This window comes from Glycine soja, chromosome 11, assembly GCF_004193775.1.
Source record: "Glycine soja cultivar W05 chromosome 11, ASM419377v2, whole genome shotgun sequence".
Classification (NCBI taxonomy): Eukaryota; Viridiplantae; Streptophyta; class Magnoliopsida; order Fabales; family Fabaceae; genus Glycine; species Glycine soja.
Window position 1 is genome coordinate 7,579,737 of NC_041012.1, and position 18,990 is coordinate 7,598,726.

The 18,990-nt window shown below is 27.4% G+C and overlaps 2 protein-coding genes across 2 annotated transcripts; both read right to left on the reverse strand.

Moving 5' to 3' along the window:
- Positions 1 to 4,186, reverse strand: LOC114373885 (serine carboxypeptidase-like 34). Its single transcript, XM_028331454.1, has 10 exons — positions 4,165 to 4,186; positions 3,127 to 3,237; positions 2,802 to 2,897; positions 2,604 to 2,696; positions 2,391 to 2,479; positions 1,297 to 1,608; positions 1,042 to 1,178; positions 739 to 831; positions 393 to 498; positions 1 to 264 (listed from the first exon to the last, which is right to left on the reverse strand). The coding sequence occupies exons 1-10, from the start codon at positions 4,184 to 4,186 to the stop codon at positions 115 to 117; spliced, it is 1,209 nt and encodes a 402-aa protein (XP_028187255.1). The 3' UTR covers positions 1 to 114.
- A 2,908-nt stretch (positions 4,187 to 7,094) lies between these two features.
- On the reverse strand, positions 7,095 to 15,235 carry LOC114373886 (serine carboxypeptidase-like 34). Its single transcript, XM_028331455.1, has 10 exons — positions 14,942 to 15,235; positions 10,899 to 11,009; positions 10,624 to 10,719; positions 10,430 to 10,522; positions 10,015 to 10,103; positions 9,131 to 9,406; positions 8,305 to 8,441; positions 7,877 to 7,969; positions 7,530 to 7,635; positions 7,095 to 7,416 (listed from the first exon to the last, which is right to left on the reverse strand). Exons 1-10 carry the CDS (start codon positions 15,189 to 15,191, stop codon positions 7,267 to 7,269), a joined length of 1,401 nt encoding a protein of 466 aa, XP_028187256.1. The 5' UTR covers positions 15,192 to 15,235; the 3' UTR covers positions 7,095 to 7,266.
- Positions 15,236 to 18,990: the final 3,755 nt, after the last annotated feature.

Sequence of the window (18,990 nt, forward strand, 5' to 3'; positions counted from 1 at the left end):
AATAATATAGATAATAAGAAAATAGAACAAGTGGGCTTTTTGAAACCCAGAAACAAGAAATATCCATTCTTATTGTGAAACAAACTTCAAAATGATAAATTAAAAGAAAAGTGATTAAATTGGTTGAGATGGTAATTTCTTATTTGCTAGGAAGTGTCGAACCAACTGCAGAGCTTGCTTGGGTGTGAAAGTAGGAACTTGATGACCAGCACCTCTTATGGTAACAAAAGTAAGTCCATCGTAAGCAATGGTCCATCCTCCCACCTGTCAAAAAAATGTTTCTTCATTCATAAGTTTAAACTAAATTTGGAATACATATATATTTTAATAAGACACAAATTCAGCCTATATTATATTTGGATTAATGAAGAAATCTCAAATGTGATTTTTACCTGCTTGCTGGTATACCAGGGAGTCCAATCTTCGACGATCCCAAGCCCCAACTTTCTAAGAGTGTATCTTGTTGAAGTCACGGGAATTCTTCCATCGGTATCTCCACTTTACAAAGAAAGGAATAAAGTAAATTAGTATATGAAGAATTAAATAGATAATTATAAAACAGAAACAAAGAATAGTACTCTTTTACGATACTGAGCATATAACTAACCATCACTGCTTAAATTTGAACTTTCGAGTTCCGCGAGTTGAATTAGCTAGTTAAAATCAATTAGTTTTCTCTACTTTTCAAAAGGGACTAACAAATATGTTGCAGTAATGTATGTAGTAGTGTATGTGTACCTGTAAACCCAAATGCGAATACCACCAGCAATAAGCTTCTTGATGACAGGAAGCATGGACTGTGGTGCGTCATTCCAAAATGTGATAGTATCGCTATGGACAAGCACAAGATCAGAAAGACATCATCAATAATAAATATAGCACAAATTATGGTTGATTTAATGATATTTTCCCATATATAATGTTTACCTAAAATTGAAGTTAATTGAATACATATATAAATGTCATAATTAGAATTTTTTATAAAAGAAAAACAGAAAAATAGAGAGCATAATAGAAAACGGGATAAAGTTGGAGCAAAACCTGCAGTGAGTCCAGGAATAGGGAATTTTGGTGACATTGGCATGTAATGCCTTTTGGACTTCTGGCCTATTTAGGTACACTTCAGTATAATCGGATGCACAAGGATCATATCCAGCTGGTTTTCTGTGCCACCCATTCTGTTCAAATCAAAATGGTCAACATCATGATCTAGTCTAGGACTAAACAAATAATTTAACCTTTCTTCTTAATATTATATTCATTACTTGACTAGTTAATGTGGAATTTGACTGAGACAGTAGAAATTAAGCTCACAATTTTGGAAAAAGTTTGAGGGGCTCTGCCTCTGAGGACATGGGCTAATTTCTTTATGGTGTTGCCGTTGTTGCTGAAACACTTGGGAGTGTACAAGCTATACATATCAATAATGCTATATACATCGAAGTACTTATTGAGTTGATCAATGCAGTCATCTGTTGAATCTGGAAGGCTGAAATTGCATTTGGTTGTAATGTTATGGTATACTCCATCAGATATCACAGCATGATTCCACGCGTAATCTATCATACCCTTTTGATCTGTTTCGTCGTCCAACAATGCATTTCCAATCTGCACAACCAATGTCATTGTTTGTGTCAAATTATTAATTTTGGTTTCATGTTGTTTCTTTAGGACTTGTGTTGTTGGTTTATTTGTACCTGGACCATGTTTGTTTACCTATGTTACATGAACACAGGTATGATATCGATATCCAATGTAGATATGGGTAAGAAATGTGTCAATTTTAATAAACTAAAACTATAAATATGCTAATATATTTCTTAAATAATAAATATAAAATATAAAGTATTTATAGATTACTACAAAAATATTTATGATAAAAAAATTTAATTAACTTCAATTTTTTTCTTGATTTTCTTGTTCGTGAGGAAGAAAAGAATCTTGACTAATTCGAAGTTGGACTAAGAGATAAGTAAAATTTGATCAAAAATTATTTTCGTCAAGAATCGAACTCGAATAATACTCAAATAATTAAATCTTAACTTTAACACATTAACTAGTTGTGTTCAATCAATTTGTTATTCCAATATGATATTTTACAACTAAGGAAAATAACAAAGAAAAATTATAAAAGAGACAAAAAAATTCTATAAATTTATCCGGAAATTATCAATGTTATGTAAAAAAAAAAAAAAAAAGGCATACTTAACAACACTCCAAATTGCTAATAATCTTATTAAAGTTATATAATCAGTGGTGTACAACTTAAAAAAAAAAAAAGAATTATTGTTATGCAACTGTACTCAATGTGTACCTGTATTTGATTATACATATCAGGTACAAGTATAATTGATAAACTGAGTGCTTCAGAGTCGACGAGAGAATTTTACCATGAATCCTTTGAAGTTAATGTAGTCTTTCTTGGCATGATTGCGATTATTATCGAAAATGAGCTCTGAAAGTTGCGGAACATAGTGCCCTGAAATGTCAAAACAAATCATATTTATTATAAAATTGAGAAACTAAGGCCCAAATCATATCATATTATCATATACCTTTCGCAAAGAAATGTATGGTGTTTTAGAACATAGCTAGATACATACCTGCATAGCTTTCACCGGAAATGTAGAATTTGTTTGATCTGAATTGTGGAAATCTTCTAAACCACTTGACGATAAAGGTGTGTGAATCTTTAGCTGATGTTGACAAATAAGTGTCATCAATAAATCACATTTACTAAAAGCAACATAAAAAAAAAAAAAGAGTACAAATATTTAGATAACAACAACATTTAACGTTACCAGTAATGGTGTCACCAAGTTCACTTATATCATTGCTGGTGTTGGTGTAGGAGAACCCAACTCCAACAGGGGATTCCAAAAACAAAAGATTGGCAGCTGTAGAAATAGAAATCATATTGGTTAAGGATCATTGCTTTTTCTAGCATAGTATTTGTAAAACACATATATTGATGTTTATCATACAAAAATATTGAGTTAAAAAAACTACAAGCATGCTGATAAAGGTTTTAGTTTTTCTGTCTTGAATGAGCACATTTACCAAATTCACAAATCAACTTTTGGTATGTGGTGAAAAATTACGGGCTATCAATCTAAATTCACCAACCTTTATTCCAAGAATAAGGGTTCAACTTTAGCTTTGGTTGGCTGCTGTCCTGAGGAAAGAAGGGTCCTAGCTCCTCTGCTTCTCCATAACCAATTGAGGAACAACCAGGGCCTGAAAAAATTCATGCATTTTCTTCATATTAATTACAGTAATGAACATTTGTGTCACAATCAATTATCAATTCGTATTGCTAATTGATTTCTATTATTTGTTTAATGCTTAAATTTAGTGCTTAATTTATAATATTAGAAAACGTGCATTGGACATACTAGGTTACTTAAATCCTCTCCTATTAGTTATTTGAATATCAGAAAAAAAAAATATTTAAAACAAAAGACATGATTAACTAATCGTAACCATTAATTTAAAAAAAAAAATGAATGATAATATATATACAGACGCGAACACATGTAGAATTTAAATATTAAGTTAAAAATTATATTTACTCTTATATTATAAATTAGAATATAAACTAAATGTTTAATCATAGTTTTAGTCTCTCAAGTATTACAATTTTATAATTTTAGTCACTCGTATTTTAATTATGTCAGTTTTGTCATTAGGTATCCAAATGTACGACTCTCGTCCTTCAAATTCCAATTGCGCTAATTGGATTCCTCATATATTACAATTGTACTATTTTAGTTCATTATATATATATATATATAACATTGGTATATTAAACAACAATATTAAAATCTCACAATTATGATATCTAATAGAGTCAATTGGATCAAATGAAACCCGAGACACTATAATCTCACAATTAAAACTCGGGGATTAAAAGTTACACAATTACATGCAGCTTGTGCTACAACAATTTTTCCAGTCCAATTAGGTTCTTCATAGTTTTGTTGTTTTCACTCTTAGTATTAATCAATGAAGCTAGCTAGGAGAAAAAGGCAACAGTTGAAAGAGATAAACACAAGAGTGAATACTAAATAATTAAAAACGATTGCATATATGAGGAGCTAAGTACCTCCATTGAGCCATAGGAGAACAGGTTTGTGTTTTGGTCTGTGAGTGGCCTCGATGAACCAATAGAAGAGTGCTCTTCCATGGGTTTCATTGACAGTGATATAACCAGAATATTGTTTGAACTTCACCGGAGGCTGTCCGGGTAATCCATGCACTCTGTCAGCTTCTTGCTCTGAAACACCTAAAGCTTCTTTGGTTAAACAGATAAGAAGCAGAACATGTAGACCAAGAACATTGCAAATAAATGAAGCCATAACTGATATGATATCTATCCCTTAATTTCTCTCTCTCGACTCAGGTGTGGGGTGCTTTGGTTTAAATAAATAATGAATCGACTTGAAAAACAGGGAAGAGTCTGGTGCAGTGCAGGTTGCCAGGTTCTGTTTCTACAACTATTCTCCAAAGCCACGGAGGAACAATGACATCCATGAACAATTTCACTCATCTAAAATGAGTAAGAGCAACAGAACCTGGCAAATTAATCTATGCATGATTTCCCTCATCTAAGAATTTGTTATATATTCCATCAAATCATTCATGTATTAATGTTCAAATTAATATATTCATGATTTTATTACCTTTTTTTCCAGAAGATTTTATCACTTTCTGTGTAATAGTCATTATTAAGTTTGTATTAATATTTTTTCTTGCCTTTTGTTCTTTGAAAAAAAAATTATTGTGTATTATGTTGGCTCTATTAAGTAGTTTTTGAAAACAATCGATTCTTTTTTAGAGTTGTTGGATTTTTTATATCACAACTACTAATATGTTAAGTTAATAAAATCCATGTAACGATGGAGACAAAATTCAAAATAAAAAACAAGAAGTCAAGAAAAAAAAATTGTTAGAGAACATGTCTATTTAATATTAATATATGATGATTGTTATATTATTTAATACACCGATATATTTTCTTATTGTATAGATTTATTTATTTATTTCATATATGTATTGTCTTGGTATCTCTTTTACCAAAAATTAAAACCTTGATTCACCATGTTTAAAGAAATTAGCCCCTTTCATTATACTCAACTCTCCTCGGTTATTTTATAGATTTTATCATTAGTTACATAGACATTTAATTTAAAATAATATAGTTTCTTATAATTTTAAAACTAATTGAGATTTATCTAGATTTTTTTTATGTCAATATATCATTGGTTTAAAGAAATTATACATAAATCTCTTAAGTAAAATATTGAGTTTGAGTATTATAAATGAAAAAAATATGATTAAGAGTAGAAATTCTACTATGTGGTCAATCAATATTTTGTATCAATATTATGATAAAAAAAAGTCTCAACTTTAAATTAAATAAAATTTAATAATTTATTTTATATATTTTATACTTAATAGGGAATTTCTGTTTAGTTAGGAAAAATACATAGATTTTTTATTTTATCTTTTCAGGTTCTTTTTTTTAGGGGTAGGTTTTTCTTTCTTAGACTTTAGGTGTTATAATAGATATTTTTGCATAATTATTAATTAACAATTTTTATTTAAAATATATGAAATTTAATTTCTAAAAAATTGATTATATTTGATAATTCATTTTTAAATTTTTTTTTATTGATGAATTTGTTTTTAATTGGAAATTTATATAGAAATTTTTACTATTGTGTTATAAGTAATTTAGGTATGTTATATAATAGAAGTTTTACATATTTAATAATTAATATTTTATTTTTTAAAAAAATATCGAATTTAATTTATAAAATAAAATTTAGAATTAATTATTTATTTAAAAGGATTCATATTTAATAAGAATTTTATGTTTAATTAGGAACAAATACTTTTAAGTTTGTTATATGATAGAGATGATTGCATAATTAGTAATTATTATTTTCTTTACTTAAATATCTGAAATTTAATTTCTAAAACAAAATATTTAAGTCAATATTTTTTTCATAAAAGTAATAAAAAAATTTATTTATTTATTTAAAATGTATAAATTTAGTTTTAAAAAATAATTATATTTAATAATTTATTTAATATATTTTATATTTAATAAGTGATTTATGTTTAATTGGGAAATTATATAGAACTTTTTATTGCGTAGTTATAAATAATTTTAGTGTGTTTTACAATAGATATTTTTGCATACACTTATTTATCAAAATATGTTTAATTAACTATTAAAAATGATTTTGAATATTCTTATATGATTATAAATAATTAAAACATGTTTTTGTTTGACATTTTTTTCTTAGAAATATGTATAATGGTTACTGAAATATCCTTATTATTAAAGTTGTTAAAAAAATATACAAATGTGTCTAAAATACTGTAGGTATAAATATAACAACTCACACGAAAGTCAAAAAAATAGTGTCCAAAAAATATTACTATAATCCATCACATTCCCATGATTATTTTACCCATGATTATTTCTTGTCCCAAAAACATAAATCAAAGGAACATTGAGAGGATTATTGGGCAGTGGATAATAAGATATATATGCTTTTTTACTTACCAGGAGTGGTTATGGTCCCATGTGAATACATAATATCCGCCTCTTTGGTCGAATTAAATATTTATTGAATGTGAGATTATGAGTTGATAAGAAAAAAAAATATACTCATAATTTCTCCTCTTGTACATTAAAATTTTATACATCATATCGTTTTAGTCATTACATTTGAGGTATGATTTATTTTAGTTCTTCATTATATTTTGTCCTTATTTAAAAGCATCTCAACTTTCAAAGGAAAAAATGTTTATAAATTACTCTCAGTCTCAATTCTTGAGTAGTGCATGATATTTTAACGTACGGAAAGATAACCATATAACATCCGGGATAAAATAATTTGTGATATATATATATATATATAAGAGAAAAAAATTAAGTTGTTATAAAAAGTTTTACATATTCATTTAATCATCATTTATCATATATGATTAATTTATTTATTTTTAAAATAATTACATTTAAATATTTAAAGGATAATTTCTGATTAGAGATAATAAAATTATTTTATACTGCTAATAGGTAGACATTAAATTTTATATATGGATATGATGCAATTCATACTTCAGAAGAGTCTTATGAAATAATTGAAAATTAAAAATAGAACACAAGTGGGCTTTTTGAAACCCAGAAACAAGAAATATCCATTCTTAATCAGAAACAAACTTCAAAATGATAAATTAAAAGAAAAGTGATTAAATTGGTTGAGATGGTAATTTCTTATTTGCTAGGAAGTGTCGAACCAACTGCAGAGCTTGCTTGGGTGTGAAAGTAGGAACTTGATGACCAGCACCTCTTATGGTAACAAAAGTAAGTCCATCGTAAGCAATGGTCCATCCTCCCACCTGTCAAAAAAATGTTTCTTCATAAATTTGGAATACATATATATTTTAATAAGACACAAATTCAGCCTATATTATGTTTGGATTAATGAAGAAATCTCAAATGTGATTTTTACCTGCTTGCTGGTATACCAGGGAGTCCAATCTTCGACGATCCCAAGCCCCAACTTTCTAAGAGTGTATCTTGTTGAAGTCACGGGAATTCTTCCATCGGTATCTCCACTTTACAAAGAAAGGAATAAAGTAAATTAGTATATGAAGAATTAAATTCATAATTATAAAACAGAAACAAAGAATAGTACTTCTTTTACGATACTGAGCATATAACTAACCATCACTGCTTAAATTTGAACTTTCGAGTTCCGCGAGTTGAATTAGCTAGTTAAAATCAATTAGTTTTCTCTACTTTTCAAAAGGGACTAACAAATATTTTGCAGTAATGTATGTAGTAGTGTATGTGTACCTGTAAACCCAAATGCGAATACCACCAGCAATAAGCTTCTTGATGACAGGAAGCATGGACTGTGGTGAGTCATTCCAAAATGTGATATTATCGCTAAGGACAAGCACAAGATCAGATAGACAACATCAACACATATTTTATTTCTGATTATCTACCTATCACCTATGTGATAATAATAAATATAGCACGAGTTAAGATTGGTTTAATGATATTTTTCAATATGTAATGTTAACCTTAAGCTGAAGTTTGTTTTTATCGGGAAGAATCAAAGACACTGTCAAATGTTTACAATAACTCGTGTATTTTGTTCAACCAACTAAGATCATTTTAACGCCTAAAACTCAAGTTAATCAATAGCATAAATAAATGTTGTAATTAGAAAAGAAAAGAAAAACAGAAAAAAAAAAAAAGGAATGTTGGAGCAAAACCTGCAATGAGTCCATGGATATGGAATTTTGGTGACATTGGCATGTAATGCCTTTTGGACTTCTGGCCTATTTAGGTACGCTTCAGTATAATCGGATGCACAAGGATCATATCCAGCTGATTTTCTGTGCCACCCATCCTGTTCAAATCAAAAAGGCCAACATGCTCTATAAGATGTAGCAAATCGATCTCTTCTAGGACTAATAGTTAATTAGGTAGTATAAGGACTAAAACTTAGTTATCGTTTCTCTATACAATGACTAATTTATAAAGTAGTATGTCTTGGCACCAAATGATTAACTTTGTTACATGATTATCACGTATTACCCATGTTAGCCCCATCAACCATGTCATGTCACATGTCAGCCACACTTTGTAGGTTTAAGGGTCCGTTTGATTCCTTCTCACTTTTTGGTTTTAGTAATTAGTTTCTAAAATAATTTCACACTGGTCAAGAATTATTTCTAAAAAAAGTATTTTAGAGAGAGAGAAAAAAAAGAAACAACCAACAGATGTTTTCTCATTTTCTTCTTATGTTTTTATTTTGTTAAACCTCTCACAATTTCACAATGTGCTCTATATCGCCCACCATCCTCCACCAACCTTTATTTAATTGCATTTTGAAAACTAAAAACAATTTTTTAAAAGAAAAATCAAATACATCCTAAAACTTATAGTTTATTTTATTTTGTCCAAGATTAATACTTTAAGTAACATATTAATATTTTCTAAAAAAAGTAACATATTAATAGAATTTTAGAATTCGTTACTTAATTAGTTAATGGGGAATTTTTACTAAAAGACAGAACACAGTTGGCAGAAGCTCACAATTTTTGAAAAACTTTGAAGGGCTTCCTTTCTGGTGCTGCTGGTGTTGCTGAAACATCTGGGAGTGTACAAGCTATACATATCAATAATCTTATACACAGCGAAGTACTTATTGAGTTCCACATTGCACTCATTTGTTTGATTTAGAATTGGAAGGCTGAAATCGCATATGGTTGTAATGTTATGGTATACTCCATCAGATATCACAGCATGATCCCATGCATAATCTATCATACCCTTTTGATCTGTTTCGTCGTCCAGTAATGCATTTCCAATCTGCACAAGCAATGTCATTGTGTCAAATTAATTTTGATTTCATTTTTTTCTTTTGGACTTTTCCTGTTGATTGGTTATACCTTGACCTTGCTTTGACCTATGTTACATGAACACAGGTATGATATCACTATGTAATGAGGATATGGGAATGAAATATGTCAATTTTTTAAAATTAAAATCACAATATGCTAATAAAGGTTTATTGATTGTCATGAAAATATTTATGACACAAGAAATCAACAAACTCCAATCTCATATCTTAGAAAAAAGGATTAGTAAGTTTGATTAAATAAAAAAATGAAGATAGAAAAATTATAAAAAGACAAAAAGAAAAACTTTATGTTGTCAATGTTTTGAAAAAAAATATTTAACTAATATTTAAGTTACACTTCTTTTTTACGTTGCATTTAACGTATACTTAAGTATACTCAAAATTGCACTTATCTTGTTAAGGTTATAGTCAAGTGGCGTACAATTTTTTTTTTAACAAAAATATTTTTGTTGAGTATTCAACTGCACTCAATGTGCACCTGTATTTGATACATATCAGGCACAAGTATAATTGAAAAAATGATATTCGTGGTTCAGGGTTGATGAGAGAATTTTACCAGGAATCCTTTGAAGTTAATGTAGTCTTTCTCGACAGGATTGCGATTATTATCGAAAATGAGCTCTGAAAGTTGCGGAACATAGTGCCCTGAAATGTCAAAACAAATCATATTTATTTTTAAATGAAGAAATTAAGGCCCAAAATCATATCATATTACATATACTTTTCGCAAAGAAATGTATGGTGTTCTAGAGGTTGTTACTTCCTGCAAGTCCAAGTTGCTTCCTGCACCCTTTCTGGAATGATTTTTTACTTTTTGAATTGGTCATTCTAGAAGTAAAAAAAAAATAAAGTGTCTTCCGGAATGTAATTTTACATTCTGCATTGTTTATTCCGGAAGTTATAAAGGAGGTGTAGGAAGCAACTTGGGAGTTGCAGCAAGCAATAGCCTGTTTTAGAACATTGCTAGATACCTGCATAGCTTTCACCGGAAATGTAGAATTCGTGTGATCTGAATTGTGGAAATCTTCTAAACCACTTGATGATAAAGGTGTGTGAATCTTTAGCTGATGTTGAAAAATAACGTACCATCAATAAATCACATTTAGTAAAAGCAGGATAAAAAAAAAATTACAAATATTTAGATGACAGCAACATTTAACATTACCGGTAATGGTGTCACCAAGCTCACTTATATCACTGCTGGTGTTGGTGTAGGAGAACCCCACCCCAACAGGGGATTCCAAAAACAAAAGATTGGCAGCTATAGAAAATAGAAACTATATTGGTTAAGGATCGTTGCTTTTTCTAGCATATAGTTTATCTTGAATAAACACATTTACCAAATTTACAAATCAACTTATGAGAATTAATGACCATGTATAGTATATATGTTTTGGTATGTGGTGAAAAATTATTGGCTACGAATCTAAATTCACCAACCGTTATTCCAAGAATAAGGATTTAACTTTAGCTTTGGTTGGCTGCTGTCCTGAGGAAAGAAGGGTCCTAGCTCCTCTGCTTCTCCATAACCAATTGAGGAACAACCAGGGCCTGAAAACATTCATGCATTTTCTTCATGTTAATAGCTAATGAATCAGTGTAAATAAATAAATAAATAAGTAAATATACTACAGATGTAACGTATAACTAACTTTGAAAGTGACAACTATAAACTATAAAGGATGATATGTACTATTATATAGGATATGATATAAGCTTCATACATATCGTAATCGTAATGAATTGAAAAAGCAAATTTAAACTAATTCGGAAAGTTCGTAATGTTATTATCATTGTAAACAAAAAGTAAGTCATATTTATTTAAAAGCAAAAGGCAAAGAAGCCTCAGTAATGATTTGCGGTTCCAAAATTGAATGAATCCATTGATTCCAACATGGAGTTGTTCAAGAGTTTAACTTTCATAAAATTAAATCATTGCGGAGTTTAACAACCTTCAAGAAGATGGGGAAATCGCAACTACATTATAAAATGATTATCAATATAAAATTTATAGACCAAATTAATTTACTTTTATATTGTAAAATATAATTCTCAACTTGGGAGGTGTGGTTCACATATTATCTCTACAATTAGCAAAAAAAATAAAATCTCTAAAACTAGCCAAGAAAATAAAATCTCTTATTTTTATTTGTATATTCCATTTACAAGCGATGCTTGGATAATCTAAATTGACCAATAAGAATATGGAACATCAAAATTATACCATTGTGATACCTAAATGAGCAAAAGTGTAATTAAGGTAATAAATTACGATGAAACAGATAACGAATAAGCAGAACATAGTCAAACTTCAAAAGTTAGAACCTTTTTTTATTTATGCACATGCTTCGTTAATTTTGTTTTATCATACCTGGCCCCCTTTTTTTGCTGGTGTCACTAATATAAAGTTTTCTTGCCTTTATGTTCCTATCAGCACAAGAAAAAAAAAGTTGGGTTTTCACTTCGGTTCAAAGCAATATTCATTGCTTCAATGGAATTTTATTATGGCAGTTTCTGCTGCAAGTTGAAGCCACTGACTGAAGACTTTGATCAAATTTTGAATAACCGCATGCTTGCTCCATATTCAATTATTGGTTTTTTTTTTTTTTTGCAAAGTTGTTTTCTTTTTGTTTTTGTCGACCTCTTGGTCCACAAGCTAACAAACTGGGAGCCAATAACATGTTAGAAGTCACAAAGAAATTAAATGAACTCGCATATCGTGTACACAACCTTCGTCTTGAATTTTGGCCGTTTTTTCTGTTTGTATTTTTTGTTTTGTTTTTATTTTTATTTTTATCTCCATTGGTAAGTTAAACAAATGAATTTGGAAAAGGATTACGTAACCTATAAATTAAGTACATAATTAAACATGTCATCCTGGCAGATTGTGCAAGAAACAACTCATTAATTAATTATAACAAATACGAGTAGAATTTTAATATTTTTTTTTTATGATAGTAAAAATTTAATATGGATGTGGCAAATTAGTTGGTTTGCTCTCGTCAAAAAGAGAAAAAAAAAATCCTTACATCTATATTAATTGTTTATGTCCCGTAACATTCATACACACCGTTTGGATATATGGAACCATGTTCGTGAATCGGCTCGCTAATTCCGTGGATCGGGTGGATAACGGATTTTTTATCTTAAAAGTTTTGTATAATTATATTGAATTTTCGAGTCTAGTCTATTATATTAAGCCTAAGGACTTAACAAATTTTATATGTGAACTTGTGGACTATCTATTTAATCCTTCTAAATTTAATAGGTAAGTATTATTGATTTGTTAGGGTAAGATTTTGACTTTTAACTTAAGTTGTAATTGTTATTTTGATGTGTTTAAAATATTAGTATATTTTAGTGTAATAGATTTTAGTATAAAAAATAAAGTCAATTTTTTTTTCTTTTAGTTATATACATTTGTCACTTTCTAAAACACATTTTCTTTATAAAAAATATTTTTTTTTCAAATTAATATTTAGGTCTGACGATCAGTCCATTTATTTGTGGATTTTTGTGAATTAAATATAAATCTTAAAAAAATTTATTTATTTCATAAATCAGACTTATTTGATCAGTCTAAAACTTAAGTTTCGTGGACTGGATTATAAATGGATAAGACTAGTATCTATATCTACCAATGAAGTTTTTTAAAAGGCACAATGAAAATTCAATTCAATATTTTCAAATAAACCAAGGTTTCGAACTTTAATTTATAGTCGATCTGTGGGTTTTGGCTTGTATAATTTAAAAGTAATCTTCTTGGTGAAGTTATATGCGAGAATTTTTATAAATTAATTTATGGAAAAAATTATTTTTTTCTATAAGTATTTTTTTAAATTTTATCCAAATAGACCTTTTTTTTTCAGATATCCAAATATAACCATATCAAACTTGGTTGGGTAAAGATAACGCATTTAATATTGATTTAAGGTATGATATTGTATTTTTCAAAAAAATAAAAATATTATTCCAAAAAATACTTAAAAATGTGTTAGGCTGGATTTTAATATTTATATAAATATTTTTCAAATTTTAAAAAATTAAAATAAAAAATAAGAGATGAAAGGGAAGCTATGAGTGAGTTAAAAAAACAACTTTTCACATTTTTATGGGATCGAATACAGCTCTCCCACTCCCTCACCTTGAGAATAAAAGTGAAATAAGTTAGGTTCTAATTACTTTCCTAAGAATTAACAAAAATTAAGAATATTTTTTAAGGCTTAAATATATTTTTAATACTGTAATGTATTTATTTTTTAGATTATTATCTATTTTCTAAAAAATACTTTGATATTTTTAAATTTTTGTTTTTAATATTTATCATTAGTCTTGATCCGTTAAATAATAATATAACAAACTAATAAAATGTTATATCATTACTTAAATGATAATGTGATAAACTAACATACTTAGACTCACGATAAATACCAAAAATAAAAGTTTGAAAACATTAGTTAGTAAAATAAAATAAAAGATAATAAACTAAAAAAGGAATAAATCACAAGTATAAAAAACATATTTGATCATTTTTTAAAACTCTAAACAAGCATAGAATATTAGAATACCACATTCCAATCATGTAAAAAAAAAAGAATACTACACTCGAAAATTCATATTCATATTCTTAGAAATAATAACTTTCAAGAAACACACTCTAGTAAATATCTCTTGTGCAGGAGGGCAAGCTTACGATATTATTTGGCATAACTTGTTTCACAAGGGGCACGGTGTTGACTGCATAATTATAATGCTATATATGTGCGCAGCGGCAGGTGCATAACCTCTTAGTTTTTTGTTTTTTTCCTAATTAAACTAATTGAAGCTATGATGGTTTGCATTTATCTTGATGTACTTTCATGATATTATTTAGGAAGGAATCATCATGACAATGAGTGCTGCATGACTTGCGCGAAGGAATGACCTGGAGATCACTCGGAGTTATATGAAAATTATATATGATAATTCAATTCGCTAATTATGTGCCTGATTTTATTCTAATCAACGCATTTACTTTTACATCTTGTGAATCTGATGAGGCTAGCTATAAACGAGTTTTGCTGAAACTACTTGAATTTAGGTAAAGGCCCCATGATTGCTTCAGAATTGTTTTTAGCAGTTTTCCTTTCTTGTCTTTAACAAACTTTATATATTCCATCACCAATATCGCAGTCGTTGGGAAATTAATATACGACAATATACGATTACCAACATTGCTTGTCGCAATCATTCACAAGATCATCAATCGATAAGACTCGGGATTCACTAGGTTAAATATATCAATTAAGCATGATATATACCATTAATTATTTACCCAAATACATGTGTGCGAGAGTGTGAGTGTGTGATGCTACGATAATTAAAAACATCACAGTTTCGTTGAGTTAATTATGTATTAGTCATGAAAGTGAAAACTAAATAAAAACGATTGCATAAATAATAAATATATGCATGAGGAACTGAGTTAGTAAATAAGCGCGTACCTCCATTGAGCCATAAGAGAAGAGGTTTTTCTTCTGGTTTATGAGTGGCCTCAAAGAACCAATAGAAGAGTGCTCTTCCATGGGTTTCATTGACAGTGATATAACCAGAATATTGTTTGAACTTCACCGGAGGCTGTCCGGGTAGTCCATGCACTCTGTCAGCTTCTTGCTCTGAAACACCTAAAGCTTCTTTGGTGAAAGAAAGAAGAAGCAGAAGAAGAAAATTGAAAAAAACTGAACACAGAGCCATAACTGATCCCTGTCTCTGGACTCACTTCCTCAGCACCAGCCGTGGGGTGCTTTGGGTTTAAATAGTGAAGAGACTTATGAAAACAGACATTTTGTTATTCCCCAAAGCCACGTGGGAATTACATAACCAATTTCCTTATTATATGTTTACAATATATCGATCAATCTCTATATCATGTATAATTATTTTTTAATTAATTTATCAAAAACAATACTTAATTACATTTTAGAGACGTGATCGGCATACAACATGTGTTCTCGAGTTTAAATAATATTAAGCATGTAATTATATAAAATATTTGGAAAAGGTTTTATTTATTTCTAATAAATAATACATGTAATCTATAACAAATGCACCATATAATAATTTATCTATAGAAATATGATACTTGTGAGGTGATACACTTTAAAGGATAAAATACAATAATAACTGTTAATTAAAAAAATTAATATAATGAGATTTGTGATGATCATCAATTTTAACCCGTAATAATTTTTTACTGTTTTATATCGTCAATTCTAGTTTTGTATTGATTTTGAAGGATTCAGATGTAATAATGTTAGTGACTTAATAAAGACTAAAATGGTTAAAAAATTGTAACTATAGGCACTGAAGTATGATATTTTAAATAAGATTTAATTGTATTTTTTTATCTTAATTTTTTAATTGGAAAATTTTACTTTAAATTTTTTTAAAAAAATTATGAATTTTATCTTCAGTTATTTTTTTAATAAACAGAAAAATTAAGGGTAAAAATTGCAAAAAGAAAATTAAGAATAAAAAATATAATTATGTTAGAAGTAAAATGACAAAAGTGAAATTTATAAGTTTTTTAAAAGTTAAGATAAATGCAGTAAATTAATTTATTAGGGTAAAATTCATCAAAAATTAAAAAACTGAAAGTAAAAATGCAATTAAGCCTGTAAACTATAAGTAGTAAAAGGAAGAAATAATTAAATCTTTAATTCATAATTGCCGAAAAACATTTGGCGGTGTAATTCAATTTTGTATTTTTGTAGCAGTTTTAAAGTTTATAAATGTAACTATGTTAGACAACTTTAACGGTAAAAATCAAAAGAGTTAAAAAACTGTAACCATAAAAATCAAAATAAAATTTTAAACTATAAAGATTAAAAGAGAAAATTGTTGTAATTATAGAATTAAATGCATAATTATTTTTTTATGTTGAACAACTAAGTTAAATATACGCATGTATTATTTTTTTTCTTTGACAGAATATGCATGTATTTTTTTTAAGATATAATATGCATGTTTACTTTTTTCATCAGGGGAAAAAAAATAATATGCATGTGTATTATATAATTGTATTGTATGTTGAATAAATGAGTTGACATATGCATGTATTATAAATTAAAAGTTGAATACTATAGCCTTTAAAAAAAATGTTAAACAATATAGTTAGTTGGTACGCATGCATTCTTTTAACTAGGTGATATAGCCCTTTCTCTTGTAGTGATTAATATCACAACATTAAGGAAATATTTTAGTAGAAGCTATAAAAAAATGTATAAAATAAAGAGAATGAAAATTTATCTACTGTTAAGGTTAAATAAAAATATTAAGAATAACAAAACATATTTGTAATTTTAAAATTTATGAAAAATAATTTTACAAAAAATATTATTTAATTATTATTTTCAAAGTTATCTTAATTAATGTGTTAGATAATGTTATAATAAATTATTTATAAATTATATTATCCATATTTTTTACATATTATTAATTAATTTTTTAGACTGAACTAATAATGCTAAATATTATACACATTTTACTTATTTAAAATATATGAAATTTAATTTCTAAAATAATATTTGGATTTAATAATTTGTTAAAGATATTTAATATTTGATTAAGGATTTTATGTTTAATTAGGAGCGAATACTTTCAGGTATGTCATACGACAGAGATTTTTGCACAATTAGTAATTAGTATTTTTTATTTAAAACATATGAAATTTAATTTCTAAAATACTTTTTTTTTAAGTTAACAATTATAATATGTTGTGATTTTCAACTGAGATTTATCTAGATTTTATATTTAATTAGGATTTAACAAATTATATAAGAGATTGTATATTTAATAAGGATTTTATGTTTAACTATAACATTATTTGGATTCTTTATTTTTCTTAGCTATGTTATATAATAGATATTTTTGCATGATAACTGACAATTTTTTAATTTTTAAAAAAATATCTGAAATTTAAATTGAAAAAACACTCCGCCTAAGAGGAACATTTTAAATTTATCATGGTATTACCATACTAAGAGTTAAGAGAAGTATTATTGGATTGAGAGATATTTATTATAAAATCTCTCAATATTAAATTTTAGATAAATCAATATTAATTTCAATAATATATATATATATATATATATATATATATATATATATATATATATATATATATATATATATATATATATATAACAACACCCTTAAAATTAAATTATATATGTATTATTCACGTTAAAAACAAGTTTAGTTTAAATTGATTTCACTACAAAGAGAGGATATACATTGGACTTTTTCAAAGCTTCCTATATATATATATATATATATTTGAGGTTGAGTGAAACTTTAGTATGATATAATTACTTTTGTTTGATCCAAAAGGATTGAAGGGACATGGTTTGCGGACTGGTCAATTGCTTTGGGTTGAAATCTTTGAAAATTATGGCAAGTTATAATCCACATAGTACTTTCTATGCATAAGGTACATATATATACACGAAGGACTTTCCCCGCCATCGCATTCATAAGTAAGACAACAAAAATGTCCAAAGCTAGTTTGGCCACGAACAAAAGATAAAATTGTCTGCCTTGCTGGAACCGAAAAACCTCATCAGTAGGGTTAAAGAAATAATAGAATATCAATAATCTCTATTCCAATTTTCTGCCGGCAAAATTATATTACCTGCAAATCCGGCCCAAAACGGCAGGCTGAAATAAGTGAAGGATCAAATGCTGATCTTTTTTATCCATATAAATGATATAATCAGATAGCTTCTATGACAATTCATGCACATATTTATTTAAACAGCTGAATCAAATTTTTATTCAAAAAATAAATCTAACTAAAAGTGCTCAACTAATTCTTTTTTTTTTTTAAACTATTTTTGACAAAATAAGTATACACTCCTTCTGGTCTCCAATGTAATTAAAAAAATAATAATTCTCCTTAACTAAAAGCATCTTCCATATTTATAATGTAAACAATTCATTTTAAGTCATTTACCTTATGTTAATTAGTCACATCATAATTAAACAATTTATATATATTTTGTTCTAATGATATAATTTTAAGCAATTATTAAATTGTCTTCCTCGAATGATCTTTAAATTGTAAGAAAATATTTTTTCACACATAAGCAACCCTGACTTATATAATCAATCAAAACTTAATTTTAAGCCACCAATATCACACTAGATAAACTCCAATGGTAACAAATGTTAAATAATGGTGTCTAAAAATAAATAACTCATCAAGCAACAAACTTTGGAAATACCATGAGAAAGTCAATTATATAACCAAAAAAGAAAGAAAAACAATTAACATCATTTAATTACATAATATTAATTTAAAAAATCAAGGTTAATCATTTTTAGTACTTAGCATGTCTCTCTCCCTAATCATATATTTTTTAATATCTTGCTAATCAGTATCCTTAATTAAGACATCGATTAATTTTTTTTTTAAATATTTATTATGAAAATTACAGTAGAACAACAAACAAAAAGAGTCTTCGACAACTCAATTTTACACTTTTCAATAAAA

Excerpts from the sequence above, each read along its gene's own strand:
- LOC114373885 (XM_028331454.1), bottom strand. The coding sequence starts at position 4,186 with ATGGAAGAGCACTCTTCTATTG. Across the intron at positions 2,480-2,603 it reads TTCCGGTGAAAGCTATGCAG|GGCACTATGTTCCGCAACTT; the intron begins GTATGTATCTAG and ends TTGACATTTCAG. Across the intron at positions 265-392 it reads CCTGGTATACCAGCAAGCAG|GTGGGAGGATGGACCATTGC; the intron begins GTAAAAATCACA and ends TTTTTTTGACAG.
- LOC114373886 (XM_028331455.1), bottom strand. The coding sequence starts at position 15,191 with ATGGCTCTGTGTTCAGTTTTTTTCAATTTTCTTCTTCTGCTTCTTCTT. Across the intron at positions 9,407-10,014 it reads TTAACTTCAAAGGATTCCTG|ATTGGAAATGCATTACTGGA; the intron begins GTAAAATTCTCT and ends TTGCTTGTGCAG. Across the intron at positions 7,417-7,529 it reads CCTGGTATACCAGCAAGCAG|GTGGGAGGATGGACCATTGC; the intron begins GTAAAAATCACA and ends TTTTTTTGACAG.